The sequence below is a fragment of the Erythrolamprus reginae genome, chromosome 2 (genome assembly GCF_031021105.1).
Source record: "Erythrolamprus reginae isolate rEryReg1 chromosome 2, rEryReg1.hap1, whole genome shotgun sequence".
Classification (NCBI taxonomy): Eukaryota; Metazoa; Chordata; class Lepidosauria; order Squamata; family Dipsadidae; genus Erythrolamprus; species Erythrolamprus reginae.
The window spans coordinates 80,231,007-80,251,201 of NC_091951.1; the positions used below are offsets into that span (position 1 = coordinate 80,231,007).

The 20,195-nt window shown below is 37.6% G+C and overlaps 1 protein-coding gene across 7 annotated transcripts in view; it reads left to right on the forward strand.

Moving 5' to 3' along the window:
• ARHGEF3 (Rho guanine nucleotide exchange factor 3) overlaps nt 1–20,195 on the forward strand; it is a 132,293-nt gene that overhangs the window by 78,033 nt on the left and 34,065 nt on the right. The window contains exon 1 of one of the 7 annotated variants that reach the window (XM_070738477.1): nt 5,255–5,594. The exons of 5 other annotated variants lie outside the window; for them this stretch is intronic. In XM_070738477.1, coding sequence (XP_070594578.1) covers nt 5,499–5,594 — 96 coding nt within the window. In that variant the 5' untranslated portion in view covers nt 5,255–5,498. Of the gene's footprint in view, nt 1–5,254; nt 5,595–20,195 lie in introns of those variants that run through there. One more of the 7 variants, XM_070738481.1, reaches the window with a different exon arrangement.

The following is a 20,195-nucleotide window of genomic DNA, read 5'->3' on the forward strand; positions in this document are numbered from 1 at the left end:
AATCTACATTTACATTTATTTACATTTATTGTACTGGTACTCCTCGCATACCAATCATTTGTTTAGTAATTGTCAAAGTTGCAATGGCGCTGAGCAAGTAGTATTTATGACCAGTTCTCAAAGATATGGCTGTCACAGTATTCCCATGATCATGTGATTGTGATTCAGGCATTTGCTAACAGCTCACACTGTTAGCTGTTGTAGCATCCTGTGGTCATGTGTTCACCATTTGAGACCTCTGTGAGCTTTCCAAAAGCCAATAGGGAAGCCAGCAGAGAAGATTGCAAATCATTCTAGTATGTACCTGCTTGGCCTTCTATGCTGTGCTGTCCTTCTCTCAGCCTCTGTGCAGTTGCATTTACCGGTGCCTTCCTTTGCTCAGCTTTCCTGTACTTGTGCCAACCTGCACTTTTCTTCCCTTAGTCTCCTTCTAGTCGCACTAATTTGCACCTGCCTTCTCTCTGCCTCCCTGTGTTTACACTGCATCACAGCACCCTTTCCTCCAACATGGATGCAGTCTTCAGTGGACCTCCCAGGGCCTCCCAAAAACCCCTATGACGCTCCCCCCTCCTATGCTTCTTACCTAGGATTCCTGCCCATTCCTGTTTAACAACCCACATGCATTATGCTTATGATGTTCACAACTACCTGGATTGCTAAAACATTGATAAGAATTAACTAAGCCTATGATCATGTGATATTGTACGTTATGATTGCATCACTTAGTGCCAACCCCAATTGCTGTCATAATTGAAGAATTACGTATAATGTAAACCAGGATTTGCATGTAACAGTGTCAGATGATAATAGTGAATTTACATAAATGAGATGGGAATTAAAAACCCAAGATTAGAAAAGTCATATTGATTTTGCATCAATGCATTCTCCTTTTCTTTAACAAACATATTGACCTGTTTGGTTTGTGTTTAATGTCAGTTGTTTTGTGGTGAAAGTTATGATATCTTAGATGGACAGGACACACTAGATAGACACACCGGAATCAGGAAGAAACAGATTTCTTAAGTAATGGGAGAGAGCACTCCCAGAGAAAGAACTCAGTGAACAGAGAAATACATGGAAGAAATTGAAAACTGACATGGGAAGACTCAAGGGCCTTCCCTTTTGAACAGAGGAGAGCAGGATGACTTAGAAATCTGCAGAGAGCAAATGTCAGGCTCCACTGAAACTGTAAGAAAGAAAGGCTTGATTTTTCTGAAGATACAGTTCCAAAAATAAGGATGGGGAACAGTGATGGAAAACAGAAAAGTACCTTTGGTTTACCTATTGTTGTTTTGTTAAAGAGTGATTAGTGAGATGGATGGTGTATACATTTGATTAATATCTTAAAAATCAATCTGTGCTTATTTGTCATATAAATTCTGTTAAATCTTGCTATGGTGTTCAAATTGAAGGGAAGGTAGAATCTGATACAGCACAAAAGGATATTATAGTTTTTTGCTTCTACCTTAACTACTACCAAGTCAGTCTCCTATTCTTGCTTGCCCCATGGAGCTATTGATCAGATGGATCCACGGTCCAGCCTATCAGATGTAATGGCGCCTGGATTTCTTCTTCAGAGAGAAAATTCTTCCTCTTCCAAGCTGGTTTCCCACACACACAAACTCTCCCTCCATACTTTTTATAATTTGGTTTAGAATTTTCCTTCCATTCTCTCTGAAAGCAATTTCTTAGCATTTGCTCCTGACACGGCCTCCCTTTAAAAGTTTATTTTCATGGATCAGTATTAACTAGCATTAAAATTTATCCATTCCCTTATGAATTTGAATAATGGTCACCCATCTCAGAGCAATTGCTCTGGACAGTGTACAAAGGATTTAAACCAAAAGCAGTAAAAATAAAAACATCTTGAGTAACCAACATAGCTTATCTCTGAGATCTAAAAATAATTCCAGTTTACAAGCAGTAAAACAACAGCAAACCAGCTCAGCCAGCAGAGCCTGCTTAACTTTCCAGCCCAAATGCCTTTGTGAACAGCCAGGTCTTTAATGCCTTGCAGAAGGCCAACAAGGTCAAAGCCATTCAAATCTGGTGGGATGCTGTTCCATGGAGCAGATGATGCAACAAAGAGATTATGCCTTGGGTCCAGGATAAAAGAGCCATGCAGGATGCCCTCCCTGTTAATTCTGGTAGAGTAAGGAAACACCCTGGCTCTTTAGCACATTGGGTTTTGTAGGTGATAACCAGGACTTTGAATCACATGCATAATCTCATTGGAAGTGAATACTGTACAGCTAATGGAAAGTATGAGTGCCATAAAACTCTCAAGATTGCTTGTACTTCAACGGTATATATATATTGCAGCCTCTGAATTCTCTTCAGGGAAAGCACAATGTAATATGCATTACACTAATCCAAATGAGAGATTATGCGAGTTACTATGAGTAGGGTTTCCTTAATCCCAACTGAAAGAGATCCAGATAATCTATTTCCTCCAAGGCCTTCTGGAGCTGTAAATAGATGAAATGTCCTGAAAATAAATGAAATGTCAGGTTTCCAAGTGATGAAACCCATTCAATAAGAAATAAGCAAAGTCCATCTTCCAAAACAAATTCCTTGTTATTTAGGTAGACATCAAATTGGCAAAGCCTGTTGCAATTCTGGATCTGACACAAACCAGAATTACACCACTTAATATTGTAAAGTAGAAACATCCCATGAAAGTCACATTCTCCAATTAAAACAGAATCAACATTGCCCGGTGTCTTCACACTCCACCTCCAGCTCACAGCAACGATAGCCTCTGTTCCCACGGGAAAGAAAGTTACCTAGCCAAAACAATCCTCACTATCTATTCCCTCCTTCTACCTTAAGAATGTGGTAAGCCCAACCCCCCTACATAAATCAAGAGAAAGAAAAGGAATAAATATATAGATAAATTAAATGGCTACATGTATGCCAATTTCGGGTTCAATGTGAAAATTGGGCAGTTCTCTTGGGCCATTGATAGTTTCTTGAGGAAGAGACTGGACAACCTCCTCTTTCAACACAAGGAAATGACACCTCTCTCAAATAAGCATTCTCTACCTCTTGAGAGTCTTTAGTCCTTAAAAGGAGGGAACCTTAATCTGAAAAACAGAGTTGAACTCATAATTCCAAAGATCCTAATTTGCTTCGTCTGGATCATCAAGTTATTTGGTGAGACCATTCATGAAGTATATGTCCAAAGGATCTGTATATTCAGATTCCAACTCCAACTCCAACTGAATTTGAGTAAGTTTAATTGATAGTCCTCCCAGCCATCCTGTAAGTGTTCTCCTAAACCTTTCTTACTCAAGATTTGTTGTAAATTGTTTTCACTTTGTTGTGAGCCGCCCCGAGTCTGCGGAGAGGGGCGGCATACAAATCTAAATAATAAATAAATAAATAAAATAAGATGATCAGGGCTACTTGCCAGCTTTCTGCAGATATAATAATTTCACTGGCCTTATTGCTAATAGGTAATCCTTAAGAAATGCTTTTTCCTATACTTAGATAAGGTTCTTTTCCTCCAGGACTGCTCTTGGTGTCTCTTATGTTTCCTAATTTGGAGTTTGTCCAAGACCCACATTCAAATTCTGAAATAAATATTGTATAGTTCTCAAATTCTCATAAATGACCTTGTATCAGATTTTATCAGCTTTATTTTCCATTGTAGGAAGAAGGCATTGTATTATTGGGCACGCTTAGAATTTGCAAAGAAAAAAGTGTTTAGCACCCAGATCACAGGATAAAAAAATAGTGCTGAATGATTTAAGACTTTGGAAAATATAGATTGTTATAACAATATGTTACTTTGTCTGATAATAGAATTCTAATATTTACATTTTTTCCAAATTTTCTTGGCAATTTCAGATCGATTAATAACAAGTTAAAACATAATCCTGAAGAATTGATTCTGCACTTTTAAAACCAGCTACCTTTAATAAAACCTCATTGGCCAAATCACTAGATAAAAAGAGAATATAACCAATGAAAAAATAACTGAAAATGGAAAGTTTAATTTAGGTTTAAAGCTTTCTTAAAATATTTATTTACAAAAATTATAAGAACTAAGTGCTGTAATTTAGTTTTACTTTTTAAAAAATACATCATATCTTTAGTAAATCATATCTTATTGTTGATAACTTTTGCAACTTTTGCAATTTCCTCTATAATGTTTTTTTAAAAGTTTTTCCCCCTTTTCTGATTGTTTTAATCACAGTTGTTTTTCTTGCACCCTGAATATGTTCTACTGCAATTGCTCTTTAAGCAGCTAGTGGGGAAAGTTTAACAGAAATAAAATACAAATACCAGTGTATGTATATTAAGGCACCTTACATTAAGGCGTCTCCAAAAGTCTTATGTCCCCTTTTATATTTTGATAGATAACATGGATTCAAGCTTCCATGAGGCCATTATTTTGTTTGTTTGTTTATTTGCATTGGAGAAGTAGAACCTGTCTGTTTCAACTGAAGTGCAGTTTAACTGTCTAAACAGACATTTCTGCTGTCCAATGAGAAAAGGCAACAATGGTAGATAAACAAGGGCTTACCTTATTTTTCCCCCTAGTAGAGCACCACTTCAATAAGTACAGTTCAGAAAGTAATATTGAAGGGGCGTAACCAGAGGTGGGCTATTGCCCGCATCGGGGGGAATGTAGTGGGGTAGCGGAAATGGAGCCCAGATCACTCAATTTGCATTGAAAAATATTGAAAGAAAATGCATAAACCATGCCCACGGTGTGGTAGTAAAATTTTTGGTAGCCCTTCATTGGGTGTAACTATAAAGACATTTAATTTTTTTAAGTGCATATATATCCATTATTAATACTACTCTGATAAATATAGTTTGTGCCTATGTATGTTTGAGTATGTGCACATGTGTATGTTTATAAACATTTTATATGTCATCTTCAAAATCTGTTTTCATAAGATAATGTATGATTGAGGAGAGTGTACCATTTTAGAATATGTGGGGAGGAATGGAGGATGAATTGTGTATGTCAACTATATAAAAATGTAGAACTAAGCATACAGAATTCCACCTTTCTTTTTTGTGTGCATATATGCTAATATTCTTTAGATGTAAATGTTCATTAGTCATATAGTATTTCTAAACAGATGAGGTCTTTGAGCAGTGTGTGTTGTTTTTCCCTGCTTTCTGAATATATATGGTTTTGGTGCAGTTTTTTTCACTGACTTCTGAATATGCTTTAAGTAAATTGCTGCATATTGCTGATGTAAATTGATGTATGTCAGCCATTCTCCTCCCATCTAGTGTTAGTGGGTGGGTCTCAAAAATAAGCCGTATTCTGTTACACTTTCTTGACACACTCAAGAGCTGTTCTGCTTCCTGTTTCTGTGGAATACAAGAGTTCTCTCCGATAATGCAGCAGGAGGAGGAGGTTCAAAAGCCAAGCTGCTAAACGCCACAGAGGCTGTAAAGAGAAGGGCTTTCCTTTCAGTATTCAGACTACAGAATCAGCAGTGATCTCTGAAACTGCTCCCACTTCAGCCACCATGGTGGCAAAGGATTATCCCTTTTATTTCACAGCCAAGAGAGCAAATTGTGGTTTGGAAGTACAGACAGCAAGCATCTCAGCACGAGAGCTAGAGGTATGTTTTTTAAATATTTGAAATGCTTCACAGTAATTTTCTATCTTAAAGAATCTACATTAGAGAAGGGGAGAACAATAACTCAGAACCTCAGACACAGATACTGATCTCATATTTTGCACGGAGAAGATTTATACTAGTGGAATAGTGCGCTGATGCACACTCATACACACAGTTAAAATATACTTTCTTAAAACAGGATCAATTGATGCAGTACAGTATAGTTGAAAATTATTAATGTATGTCTAATAGTCTAATAGTGGTTTTGATTTAGTAAAATCCACTGGTATTTTTCATAGAAAAGGCAAATATTGTTATAAATCATTACTATATACTTAAAATTCTTAAGGATCTTAATATTGATTTTTTAAGTAGGTTATTATAATCTGACAGCCCTACTAGCAAACAAGTAGGTTGAAAGAATGAATGATAAAGTTGAAGACATATTTTAAAAAATAATAAATAAATTGTATGTATGTCATTCTGAAATAATTTACTATGCAAGTAGTTTTTTGCAAGTTTTTAACATTATTTATGTTAACCTGATACATCTCATATCTTTTCGACAACTGATAATTTCTTATAAATATCAGCTTTATATTTTGTACTATTTTTGATGCATAATTACATGAAATATAACCTTCCAAAACTGACTTCTTTGAATTAGTTAAAAATAGTTTTTAACACGCATGCTTTAAAGAAGCTGTAATTGTTCCATATGAACTGTCAAAAAAAAAATATCTAATTTTTGTAAGAGTAATAATTTTGACCATTAAGGTTCAAATTTATATTTTGTATTTTTAGATGAAGATGAGTCCTGCAGATGTGATTTTTTTATTTTACTATTTAGATCAACAATATAATGGAGAAGTGCTGTGCTACTCTAAATGATGTGTTGCTTCCTCTTAAAGATTTTTAACATAATAAATACATAGATAAAACCCGTTTTTGAAATAATAGAGTACGATACGCACATAACTTGACAAATCTCCATTTTGTAGTCTAAAATAAGAATACGCTTCCTGTATTTCACAGGCATTCATTCTTTGTGCAGGTGAGCAAGAAAAGCCAGGAAATGGTTAATTATAGCTTTCCATTATGCTCTAAGTGGGAAGAAAACAAGAAAATGGAACCATGGTTTGAAGTTGGAGGCTATTAATACATTCCCTGTTGGAACATAAGACAAGGGTTGGTCTACAAAAGCCTCACAGCTTATTCACTTGCAAAAAGAAAAGAGCAAAGCGATTGCATGCAAGATTATGTATAATGCACATTTGGATTTGTAATTATTCAAATCTGATCAAAATCATTTATGATATTATAAGTAAAATTAGTATGTTTCTTTATTGATTTGATTTTGATTTTTCAACCCACCTTTATTACTTTTAAGTAACTGAAGGCAGCAGACATACCTCCTATTTTCCCTACTACAAAAATTCTGGTCCACAGTCACTCAGTTGGTTTTCATGGCTAAAGTGGGACTAGAACTCATGGTCTCCTGGTTAAAGAATATTATATTATTAAAGAAAGCAGCTAAATATCACTCTCTCATTTCCATAAGTATTTGAAGCTTAAAAAAATGTTAGTGAAATAAAGAATGTGTTATTACAGTCCTGTATTTAAAAGTGTGATTCATGGATTTATTCCTACCGGTAAACGATATTCTTGATTTTATTATGAGAGTACTACTAGTCAAGGCTATGGTTTTCCTGCAATGTATGGCTGTGAAAGTTAGACCATAAGAAAGGCTGAGTGCCGAAGAATTGAGGCCTTTGGACTATAGTGGTAAGAAGACTCCTGCAACTCCCTTACACTGCAAGGCAATCCAACTGATCAACCCTAAAGGGTATCAATCCTGACTGCTCTTTAGAAGGCCAGATCCTGAAGATGAAACTCAAATACTTTGGCCACCTAATGAGAAGGAATGACTCACTGAAGAAGAGCCTAATGCTGGGAAAGATTGAGGGCAAAAGAAGAGGGGGACAATAGAGAATGAGGTGGCTAGATGGAGTGATTGAAACAGTTGGCTTGAGCTTAAATAAACTCCAGAGGATGGTAGAGGACAGGAAAGCTGGAGAAAGTTATCTATGGGGTCACGATGGGTTGGACATGACTTTGCAACTAACTACTACTACTACTACTACTACTACTACCACCACCACAACTACTTACATTGTCCCTTTGGAGAAGTCATGTGTCAATATGGTATTTTGGAGAAGTCATGTGTCAATATCAATATATGAAAATTATTACAATATTGGAAAAATACAGAATTACAATACATTATTACAATATTGAAAAGTACAGTATAGTATGTCATCATTAGACACATATTGATATTTGTTGGAAGAAATCTTGCTCATTCCTACTTAGGTGTGCATCATTGGGGCATTATATAAAATCAAAAGAATTTGAAAGGAGGCTTATCAGCACAAAGAGATGGATATAGGCCTGTATAAGAAATTGGGCTATGTAGTTAAATATTTCAAGAATGATTTGACTTGCAGATACAACTGAAATGGAAGGGAGGGAAAGTGTAAATGTGACCCAATAACAGATGAAAGCAATATCTTACTACAATTTTATTGTATTTTTCCGTTCCAGAAAAAGCTATTTTATTTTTGTAATTTTTTTAAAAAAAAGAACAGTGGTATTAAAAGCTGTACAAGCCAAGCACTGCTTAAGAATTCGGTCTGTGACAACTCAGCTTATAAGTATATTACCTTTTTCTGCTGAGCCTGAGTCATCTGATTTTTGTTGGGTTGAGAAATGCATAATTGAAGATGTAGTTCTCCTAGTCTGCTTCACTGCTGTATAGGTTAGATCAGTGTTTCCCAACCTTGTCAACTTGAAGATATCTGGACTTCAATTTCCAGAATTCCCCAGCCAGCATTTGCTGGCTGGGGAATTCTGGGAGTTGAAGTCCAAATATCTTCAAGTTGACAAGGTTGGGAAACACTGGGTTAGATTAATGGTTCCATCCCTTGGCTCATGACAACTTGAAAGCTTTGCAAGTTGACACCATCCAAGTTCTATACTCTAATAGTAGAGAATTACTATTAGTAAAGAATACTGCAGTCCAGTTCAAGACACTTTTCTAAACGTTTAGGACTGTTTGGCAAGGAAGAATTTTTTTGATTGACCATTTAATTGCACAGCTTATTCTCTTTATTTCCATATCTAAGATTTTTGTCGTTAGTTAATGTTGGAAACTTGGGTTACAATGATACTTTAACAAATACCAGTTAAAGGAATGAACTGAAACTGAAAAAGAAGAACCATTTTATGCACTGTAACCTAGATTCATAATGCTAGTAAGCTTCAACTCCGTGGGTTCATATTTAGGGAGTGTCAATTGTAGACATCAAAAGAGACTGAATGCTACTTAAAGCAATAAATTTGCATGTTTTTCATCTTGTCACCATCCTGTTTTTAAATAAGAACAGGGATGCAAAAACAGATAAATAAAGGTTGTAAATGACCTATATATTAATACTTTTCTGTATTTAACATAAGTATAGTAAAATTGCTTAACTTTTGATGTGAACTCTCCAAAGAATTCCAGAACTGTAGCTTGACATGAAAATTGAAAAAAAATCCTAAATAAAAAATAGAAAAACACTTCCATATTGCTGCTAAAAGAATAACATGGACATATCCTTGAAATCACAAGGAATGAATTTAACCCGAAAGAGACTTTATTTCTTTTTACTGCAATAGCATCAAAACCGCTAACTGGGTCATTGTTAAGGAGAGTTGTTAATCACTAATGTTTTTTTTTTAAACAAAAATAATAATTGTGGACTTTATATAAATTTGTAGAATGCTGATGATGAAAAACTATCCTCGAGATCTTCAGAGCATTACAGTTTGTAATTGCATAATTATAAGATTGTAATTTGAACAGTACCACCACCAAGCTACAAGAAACAGGCTTGGTTGAGCAAAACATTATGAAAATTGAACAGTGTACTTTAGTGATTAGACTAGTATCTTGGAGAGAGGTCTAATTTTTGTGTAGATCTATATAATGGAACCACATGCATGTAAGAAGCAGGCATAAGCGCACCAGCGTGCCTACCATCCCTGCCCTAATGTTCCCTCTTATCAGTACCCATCTTATGTATATAAACTATGTTATATCTATGTGTATGCAGATCTGAAAAATGTTGACTTGAGCTCAGTTAGGCACAACTGACAATCTCTTCCTTGAATAGGTTGCTTCAATAAGAAAAAAATCCTTTATTCAAAATAATTACCAATGCTGCATTCAGTATTCATGTCTCTATTATAGTATGTCAATCAAAATTAAAGAACTAAAAATATACACCAAAAAGAAAGGGGGAAAATAAGAAAAGATTAATTCAGCCTAAATCATAACCCTAAAAGAAATTCATATTCAAATAAGCACTTGCTTTCCCAAGATCTTCCTGGTTTTTAGCCATAGCTAGAGAAGGGCTCAAACAGGAACAGAAGCAGAAGGTAAAAGAGAAATGGAGCTGCCTCTTCCAGTTTTTAAAAGCTTATCTTAGAGCTTTCAGTTCCTGTTTCTAAATGGACGGTCAATCTTAATTTTTCTGAGCTTTTGCATTTCTCTATCCTTTTGTTTCCATTACCAGGCCAAGTTTTCCTATAATTCTTTCTTTCTATGTCTCAATCTTGTAGAATGGGATTTCCCTGCATTATTTGCCTGCTTGTTATTAACAAATTCATCTCTCTCATAACACTGTTTATGGTTGTTTTCTCTTATTTATTTATTTTATTTATTTTATTTTTATTTTATTTATTTATTTTGTCCAATACACAATACATAGAAGAGAATAGACATGAGGTAATATATATAAAGAAAAATATAAAATAGAGGAGAAGATATATGAAAGGAAGAAAATATATATGATATATGAGATAAAGGAAAGACAATTGGACAAGGGACGAAAGGCACAATGGTGCACTTATGTACGCCCCTTACTGACCTCTTAGGAACCTGGAGAGGTCAATTGTGGATAGTCTAAGGGAGAAATGTTGGGGGTTAGGGGTTGACACTATTGAGTCTGGTAATGAGTTCCATGCTTCAACAACTCGATTGTTAAAGTCATATTTTTAAAGTCACGTTTGTAGCGGTTAATATTAAGTTTGAATCTGTTGCATGCTCTTGTGTTGTTGCGGTTGAAGCTGAAGTAGTCATTGACAGGTAGGACGTTGCAGCATATGATCTTGTGGGCAATACTGAAATCGTGTTTTAGGCGTCGTGGTTCTAAGCTTTCAAGACCCAGGATTGTTAGTCTATTTTCGTAGGGTATTCTGTTTCTAGTGGAGTGAAGAGCTCTTCTGGTGAAATATTTTTGGACGTTTTCAAGGGTGTTGATGTCCGAGATGTGGTATGGGTTCCAGATAGATGAGCTGTATTCTAGGATGGGTCTGGCAAAAGTTTTGTAGGCTCTTGTGAGTAGTGTGAGATTGCCAGAGCAGAAGCTACGTAGGATCAGGTTAACAACTCTAGAAGCCTTTTTGGCGATATTGTTGCAGTGGGCTTTAGCACTTAGGTCATTTGATATTAGTATTCCAAGGTCTTTTACTGAGTGTGGGTTGGCTGTGAGAATTTGTTTATTCAGTTTATATATGAGGTTAGGATTCTTTTTGCCGATGTGGAGGGTAGAGCATTTGTTGGTTGATATTTGAAGTTGCCAGGTGTTAGACCAATCTGAGACTAAGTCGAGGTCTTTTTGGAGAGTAAATGTGTTGTCCGTGGTGTTGAAAAGTTTTACATTGTCAGCAAAAAGAACACAGTTGCTTGTGATATGATTGCAGAGGTCGTTGATGTAGAGAATGAAAAGAGTAGGACCTAGTACGCTGCCCTGGGGAACTCCACTCTTGTCAGGGACGGGGGTGGAAATGGTGCTTCCAATTTTGACAACTTGTTGCCTATTTGACAGGAATGCAGTAATCCAGCTGTGGAGGAATCCTGAGATGCGGTAGGATTTGAGTTTTAGGAGTAGTTTGTCATGGACCACTGAGTTGAAGGCTTTGCAACAGTCAATATAAATTGCATCAATGAATTTTCCTTGATCTAGGTGGGTAGTCCAAATGATTTTTCAGTGAAGTAGTTGTAGGTTGCAGGATAATTTCTTTCTGAATCCATATCCATATGGCAGAAGAAAGCTTTTTTAGGAATTATGCACAAAGACTGTCTGGTCCGACAGATAGGGAAGGTTTGATGTCACGGATTGCTTTTTCAACATGGTCTACAGTGAAGTCAATTTGGGTTAGGTTGTTGATAGAGTTTGAAGTGCGATTAGCAAAGATGGGGGATGAGCCATTACTGTTGATGAAGACAGAGCCAAAGAAAGAGTTGAAGAGGTTAGCTTTGGATGGATCATCGTGGTATTCTTTGTTGTTGGGTCCTACGAGGGGTGGAATGGGTCTAGAGTCATTGAGTTTGTTGTTGACGAAGTTGTAGAAGACTCGGTTAGATTTGGTTAGATTTGGTTAGATTTGAAAGCTCTTACATGCTTTCGTTTTCCTGTACCTCTTAAATCTGATTGTAGATTATATTCTCCTGACCCTGAAATGCCAAATCAGGAAAGTATGAGCCCATCAGTTTTCTCTTGGTTTTTAGTATATAATCTCCATGTTTATCTACTTAAAAAAAAACTTTTTATAAACAATTTGAATAATTGTTACAAGGGAATAGCTGTACAAAATGGCTGGTCTCCATTCCATTGTTGCACTGAGCCCATACCGCATTTCTGACATTAATACCCTCGAAAATGTCCAGAGATACTTCACCAGAAGAGTCCTTCACTCCTCTACCCGTAACAGAACACCCTATGAAACTAGACTTACAATCCTGGGTCTAGAAAGCTTAGAACTAAGATGCCTCAAACATAATCTAAGTATTGCCCACAAGATCATTGGTTTTAAATTGGGGGTTTTAAAATTAACTTAAATATTAGATTTGTTTTACATTGTATTGTTATTGCTGTGAGCCGCCCCGAGTCTGCGGAGAGGGGCGGCATACAAATCTGATTAATAAATAAATAAATAATAAATCATATGCTGCAACGTCCTGCCTGTCAAAGACTACTTCAGCTTCAACCAGAACAACACAAGAGCCCACAACAGATACAAGCTTAATATTAACCACTCCAAACTTGACTGTAAAAAATACGACTTTAGTAATCGAGTTGTCGAAGCGTGGAATTCACTACCGGACTCTGTGGTATCATCCCCTAACCCCCAACACTTTACCCTTAGACTATCCACGGTTGACCTCACCAAGTTCCTAAGAGGTCAGTAAGGGGCGTACATAAGTGCACCAGAGTGCCTACCGTCCCCTGTCCTATTGTCTCTCCTATATCTCCTATATCTTCTCTTCTATACCTATATCTTTTTCTGACATTCTCTCATAGTTATATTTCACTCCTTTATTTTCTCCTCTATTCCCCCTTTAATACCCGAGTCTTTGGAGAGGGGTGGCATACAAATCTAATAAGTTATTATTATTATTATTATTATTATTATTATTAATAATAATAATAATAATAATAATAATACATTCTACCTGATTATATCCTCTATGACCCTCATTGTGTATTATTGTGTATTGGACAAAACAAATAAATAAAATAAAAATAAATAAAAAGTTTCTAGTAGGTGGAAGGTTGTTGCTGGGTGAAACAATAGTATGGTAGCAGTTAGGTAATGTTCCCAAGAGCTAAAATCATTCTTTGTAAGGTGCCGCTGCATTTAAGATTACTATACATATACCTTTTCCCTTTCTCCAACCAAAAGTAAAGAAGGAAAAGAAATGGCCAGACTCTTTCTTCTTTGACTATCCACCTAAAAGTAGTTAAACAAGGAAAGAGCAGCCTGGTCTGGAGCAGGCTAGCTGGCTTTATGCCAGAAACAATGGGAAGCAGACAAGGCAATTGTCAACATCACCCTGCTTCCTTTGCTGGGTTTCTTTGCTGTCTGGAACAATTCCAGGAATCTGAAAGCAGCCGAAGCAGAACTGACAGTCTTGGCTGTGGTCTAAGGTGGATTCTGAAGGGTGATGTGCTTCTGAAAGGTTGCCATGAGGGGAATCTGTCAGGCTGCCCTTTTCTTTTAAGGACTTTAGAAGGGAGAGGAACATCAGCTGGAGCCCAGGAGCCTAGGGAGGTGGGCTGAGATAAGGGTTACAGGAAAACACATCAGCCAGAAGCTCTGCAGTCAGTGATGCAAATGGAAAAACTGTCTCTTCTCCCCCATCTCCACCCACCCAGAGTTTGGGTTAGACCACACCTGAGTCAAAAATAAATCAGCTCATCTGCCCAACATATGTACTGTGCTGTGGTGAGATTGCAAACCCTCAGATCTGATTGTGGAGGAGCGTAACGCCTTCCTGTGGCAGCAATGTGAGTTCTAATCACAAGGCAGACTGGAATATATTGTTCCAGTTAGGCCACTTGGAAGACATAGAGGAGGTTCATACACAAACCGGCAGGGTGGGAGTTGGATAGAAAGAAGTAAGTTCTGAGGAAGATACTGAAAGGGAGGGAGTTGAGAGGTTGGCTGGTGAAGGATTAGAATGACAAATGTTTTGAAGTTAATGAAATCAGTGTGGAATATCAGATTTGTTTAGAAGCAGCCTGCATCTCTGAGATGTAGAGGTAATATATGTAGCAGATTCAAATTTCAATTAGGAGTCTGGCACTTGTTTTTTTTTAATTGAAGTTAGTCTTGTTTAAGTTGCATTAATTTGATCTTCATATTTAAATATTTCAGTGGAAAATGATGCAAGTTATATCAAACAGATCTATCACATTTTCTGAGAAATAAGGGACAGAGTCATTTTAAATGTATTTAAATAAATCAATGTATTAAAATAAATAAAATTTAAATTTAATAATTTTTTTCTGAGGCCTTAATAAAGTTGAAGCATTTTAATTTCAGTCTGTAGAGTAGTAAACAAATCCATTGTCATAGGGTTGGTTGGTTAGTAAGTTAGTTAGCCCTACTATGTTTGTTTAACATTGTCATTTTAAACATCAATTTTAATAGATGTTATAGTGAGGTAAAAGAATATGAAGAAATCAAAATTGCAGCGATAGAAAGTGCCCAGGCAACTATAGTGCTTGGGTGGAAAGATGACAATAAATGGACGATAAAAAAATGGTGCAAATACATGGCGGATCACATTCACTATGAAATCATGGAAATTAGACTACATAATTATAATGAAGAGAAATTAGCAGCAACAATGAGGCGGTGGGAGAAGGTTAAAAATTATATATTAACAACATCAGTAAGCGATGCAAATGTAAGAAATAAAATTCAATCACTCTATAAAGAATGAACAATGTAACCCAGAGACAAAGCAAATGAAGGATACAAAATTGAATCTTCCCTGGTGAAGGGATTTTTTTTTCTGTTTGGTGATGGTACACTTATGCTTTTTGTTTTGTTTTTTGTCAAATTTTCAAAAAAATCAAAAAAATCATATTTTAAAAAAAATTTAATAGATGTTTAAAAGGGAAAGAAGGGAAAAATGAAAGTGTAACATCCTCTAAAATGAAGGTTCAAAGCTGTTTCTCTTGTAAAGAACTTTGTTAATTCAACTATATTTTGTCTCAAATGGCAACCTGAGCAAGACATAAGAGCAGATGAAAGATTTGGGATGCAGTGAGATCAACACTCTTTTTGTCACCTATTCTTGGAGGGTTAATTTGTAGCTTTTCAAAACCTGAAATTAAAGTCATTATCTATAGGGAAGGTGTTAGATCGGACAAGGAGACGCGAGATGCTGTAGCACCTATTTCTTTTATTAAGATCAAGCTGTAGCGGAAGTCAAGAATAGGAACTGTGCTCCAAGGGAAGCTGCTTACAAAGTGGCTTGACAGCGCTTTGGATTTGCTGGTTGCACTTTAGCCAATCAGTGACCCACATGCAAATTTGGTAGCATGGCACTCAGTGTACAACACCCCTCCCCCTTGAGTCTGGTGTCACCCGTCAATCATTGATCCACGTGACGCAGTCCTGTAAGTAGATTGGTGGTCTTGTCTCTCTACTGGACCTGCGCAGATTATTTGTGGAGTCAGCTCTGGCCTGGGAGGTCGGCTCTGCTGCAGCTCCGCCAGTGAGTCCTAGAAGGATCTGAAAATAGCCTCCTGGTGTCGCAGCTGCTGCACCTTCGCCGGACTCCAGGTTTTCTGGGTTGGGGTCCTCCCGGGCATTGCTGGATTCATGGTGAAAGCCAAGTAAATCTCTTGTCCTATTCTCCAGTAGTGGTGGTTGGTTTCTGGGCAGTTGGCTTCTCGGTCTGTATGTCTCGCGGAGACTTTGGCACTGGTTGGTGACTGGGGTGGTTGGAGTCGGTTTATCGCAGGGTGGCTGTCTCCTGTCTGTGTCATAGTTGATAAGCCTTCGCCATTCCCTGCCATCTTCTAAAAGTAATTTGTATGATTTGGGCCCCGTTCATTCCATAACGGTTGCCTTTTGCCATTGGATCCTGTCCTCATATCTTTTTTGCAAACACTTTCTCCCCCACCTTCAGATTTTGCTCTGGTAGTTGGGGGTCTCTTTTCATGTCTGTTGCATAGGCTGGGTGCAGCCTGTCTAATGGTGACCTTAGTTTGTGATCCATCAATAATTCCGTGGAGCTTTTATTCGTAGATGTGCATGGTGTTATATGTTTGGCGAGCAGGAATTGGTCTACCTGCTCCTGCCACTCTCCTGGCTCCAATCTACTCAATGCCTATTTTGTTATCTGTACCATTCTCTCAGCTCATCCGTTGCTGGTTGGGAAAAATGGTGAGACCAGTGCATGTGTTATGTCCAACCCTGCTAGGTACGTCTCCATTTTCCGGCTCTTAGTTGTCGCCTGTTATTGGAGATTAGTATGTCTGGATGCTGTGGGTGGCAAGCACTCTCCGTAATACTTTGATGGTTGTGCTCATTATGATGGAAGCCATAGTTACTACTTCCACCCATCTGGAATATGCATCTACCATGATAAGAAATGATTGCTCTTGTGTGGGACTGGAAAAATCTATGTGGATCCTTGACTGTGGATCCCTTGGTGGCTCCCATTCTATTGGCACATTTTTGAGTGGTGATGCTTGTGATTCCTCGCAAGGGTTGCATGTGGCAGCTCATTCCTCAATGTCTCTGTCCAATTTAGGCCACCATACCTAACCTCTTGCCAAGCATTTCATCCTTACCATACCTGGGTGCCCTTCATGGAAGTGTTTCAATTATTCACCTCCTCAGTTTCCCTGGTATAATCACCCTTTCCCCCCCAATTGCTTAGTTTTGAAAGTCTTAAACTCTTCCAGTATCTGCCCCACTTGCCACCCCATCAGATCCCAGTTCTTAACTTTATTAAGTATGTCGTCCTTCCGTGACTCTCTGGCGATTTCCCTGGTTAATACTCTGCTTGATGGTTTGATGTCTATCAGTAGGACATTGGCTACTAGTGCAGGGTCTGTGATGAGTTCTGGAACCAGGCAGCAGCTCAAGGCATCTATGTGGCTGATCCCTTTTCCCACGTTATGACAAAGTCTGTAATTGTAATCCGTGAGGAATATTGACCAACGGGTCATCGTTGGTTACATAAATTGGGGACTTGGCTTGTCCCCCACTAACAATCCCAATAAAAGCTTATGGTCCTTTACTAATTCAGATGTTCGGCCATATAAGTAATCGCGGAAACACTTAACTGCTGCAACTGTTGCTAGCGTTCCTTATCTATTTGTCCATAGTTCCTCTCACTGGTGACATTGTTCTTGAATAAATAAATAAAAGGCAATTGGTGCCTCTGAGCTTTCAGGAAATGTATGACTCAGGATCGCATCAACTCCAAAAGGAGAGGCATCACAGGTTAATCTTAGGGGTAATATGACATTGTATTGAACCAGTACACTTTTGGATGATAAAAGATTTTTAACAGCCCTGAAAGCGGCGTCTTCCTTGCTTCCCCATGTCCAAATGGCTCCTTTTGTCAGCAGCTTATGCAAAGGTTCCATGGCTGCTGCCTTCTGTTTCAAGAAAATTGAGTAGAAGTTTAATAGCCCCCAAAAGGCTTGCAGTTCCGTTTTATTTTTTGGAGTGGGGGCTTGATGTATTGCCCTGACCTTGTCTTCTGTTGGGTGCATGCCAGCCTCATCCATTGTGAATCCCAAGAACTCCACACTAGGCACTCCAGTTGTGCACTTATCTTTTTTTACTTTTAACCCCCTTTCTTGGAATCGTCTCAAAACTTCCTCTAGCCTATCCCACAGCTGCTGTTCTGTTTTCCCTGAAATGAGGACGTTGTCGAAGAAGGGGATCACCCCTGTATGCCCTGTAAAAGTCTTTCTATTAGGCTCTGGAAAAGCCTACCCACTGCTTTGGTTACAATGACAGATGTTAGTTAGCCAGTTATGAATCAATTTGGTGGTGTTGCTGTCCATCCCATATATTTCTATATGAAGTAGTAGGCTATGGTCTACTTTGTGAAATGCCTTATTGAAGTCCAAGTAAATCACATTGACAGCATTCATCTGGTCCACTGGGATAATTTTGTCACTTTGTCAAATGATGTAATAAGATTAGTCTGGCATGATCTGTTTTTGACAAACCCATGTTGGCTTTTGGTTATTAGTTTGCTTCTAGGTGTCCATTGATAGTTAGATAGTTAGCCTATCTAACAATTGAGTCCTTTATGTACTTAAGTTTGATCTTGAAGAACAATTCTATGTATAAAGGGTAAGTAATTTGGATTAGATATTTCAAAAACCTAAATGGTAGCCTTGCCAGAATTCATCTGTTAGTTTTTCCATCTGGTCAGTGGTGTTATTCTATTGACCTTTATTAGATATTGGTTACTTCTGACCCAAGGCACTTTGAGCAGGACAGGAGAGGCTCAGTGCTGGAAGTACCAGGAAGTGGAGGAAGAGAGATAGATGATAGCTGGCTCTAAACTCACTTTCCTTTTTAAAAAATCAATGTGAAGGACAAAATGTGAAACTTCTATTGACTTAGCCTATTAAATAACTGGCAGTTCCTTTTATTCTTCCCTCATATGCACTATTTTAAACAGACAACCTATTGAGCAAGTGTATGGAGGCAATGTCAAAATGATAGCTTTCATTTTAATTTTCCTGTTTTTTTATTCTTCCTGCATCCCAAAAATCCATTAAGGCGGAAAAGGCAGAATTGCAATGCAATTCAGTGCAGTGTAATATTTGAATTAGCTTTCTGCAGGCACCATACTTTATCAAGAATATTGAATATTGTATCTGGTTTTCATGAAACTACTTGATTTATTTCCCAACTTTTCTTCAGGAGAATAGATGGTATATCTTGGGGTTTTCCTTCATTTTATCACTCAAAGCCACAGTGGATGGTAGGTTCAGCTAAAAAGTGGGACAGGAGAGCTAAAATACAGTAAATTATTTTTTGGATTTTATGACTGATGAGGGGCTGTTACAGGTTGTCCTTAATTTACAACCATTTTTAGTAATCTTTCGAAGTTACAACAGCACTGGAAAATGTGAGTTATGACTACCTTTCAAACTTACAACTATAGCAGCATCCCCATGGCCGCGTGATCAAAATTGGAAATCTTAGCAACTGGCATGCAGTTGCAGTGTTTCAGGGTCATGTGATCACCTTTTGGGACCTTCTGACAAGCAAAGCCAATGGGGAAGCCAGATTCACTTAACAATTGTGTTACTGACTTAATAACCACAATGTTTCACATAACAGCTGTGACAAGAAAGTTGGTAAAATGGGTCAAAACTCACTTAAATATCTCACTTAACAACAGAAATTTTGGGCACAATTGTGATCATAAGGACTAGCTGTAGTTAAATGAGAGTTCATGAGGAAACTCCATGTTTATAGAGTGAATTGGAAAATTAAAACAAACCCCGAAAGAATTGAATGGTAATCTTTCTCAGTGCTACCAAGAAAAGATGTGAAAACTATTTCTCTGAAGGTTACAAGCAAAACAGCCTGTAATTGACCATTCTTCTAACAAGATAGAAATTATCCCTTGTGCCCAAAAGAGTGGGTTCATACTGTCAGTGTTTCCTCTAATTTTTTTGGGGGGTGGGCGGAAAAGTATAGTGTCTGAGCGGCAGTCCCTTCGGGACTGGGGGGGGGCACAGAAATATTAGATAGATAGACAGACAGACAGACAGACAGACAGACAGACAGACAGACAAACAAACAAATAAAAAACCCACCCTGTTTTGCCTCAGAGAATTTCAAAATAAAATACTGTACTGTGTGTCTATAACAGTGAGCTCCAGGGCAACTTTATCAATATCAAAATGCCACTTAAATAGTTGAGCTAGTTTCAAACTAGATTTTGATTTTCTTTCTCTCTTCCTTACTTCCATTCTTTTTCTTTCTCTTTTCCTTCCTCTCTTTTTTCTATCTGTTTCTCTCTCTTCCTCTCTCTCTCCTTCCCTCGGCTTCTGGGCAGGTTTGGAAAACTCTGAGTTGATGATGATTTTTAAGTGAGCGATTGCTCACTGCTCAGCTTAGAGGGAACTATGCACACTGTTACATCTTGTGGTTGGAAAAAGAAGTGCAACAATTTGAATGTGATTAGAATTCTTTCATAATGGCAAT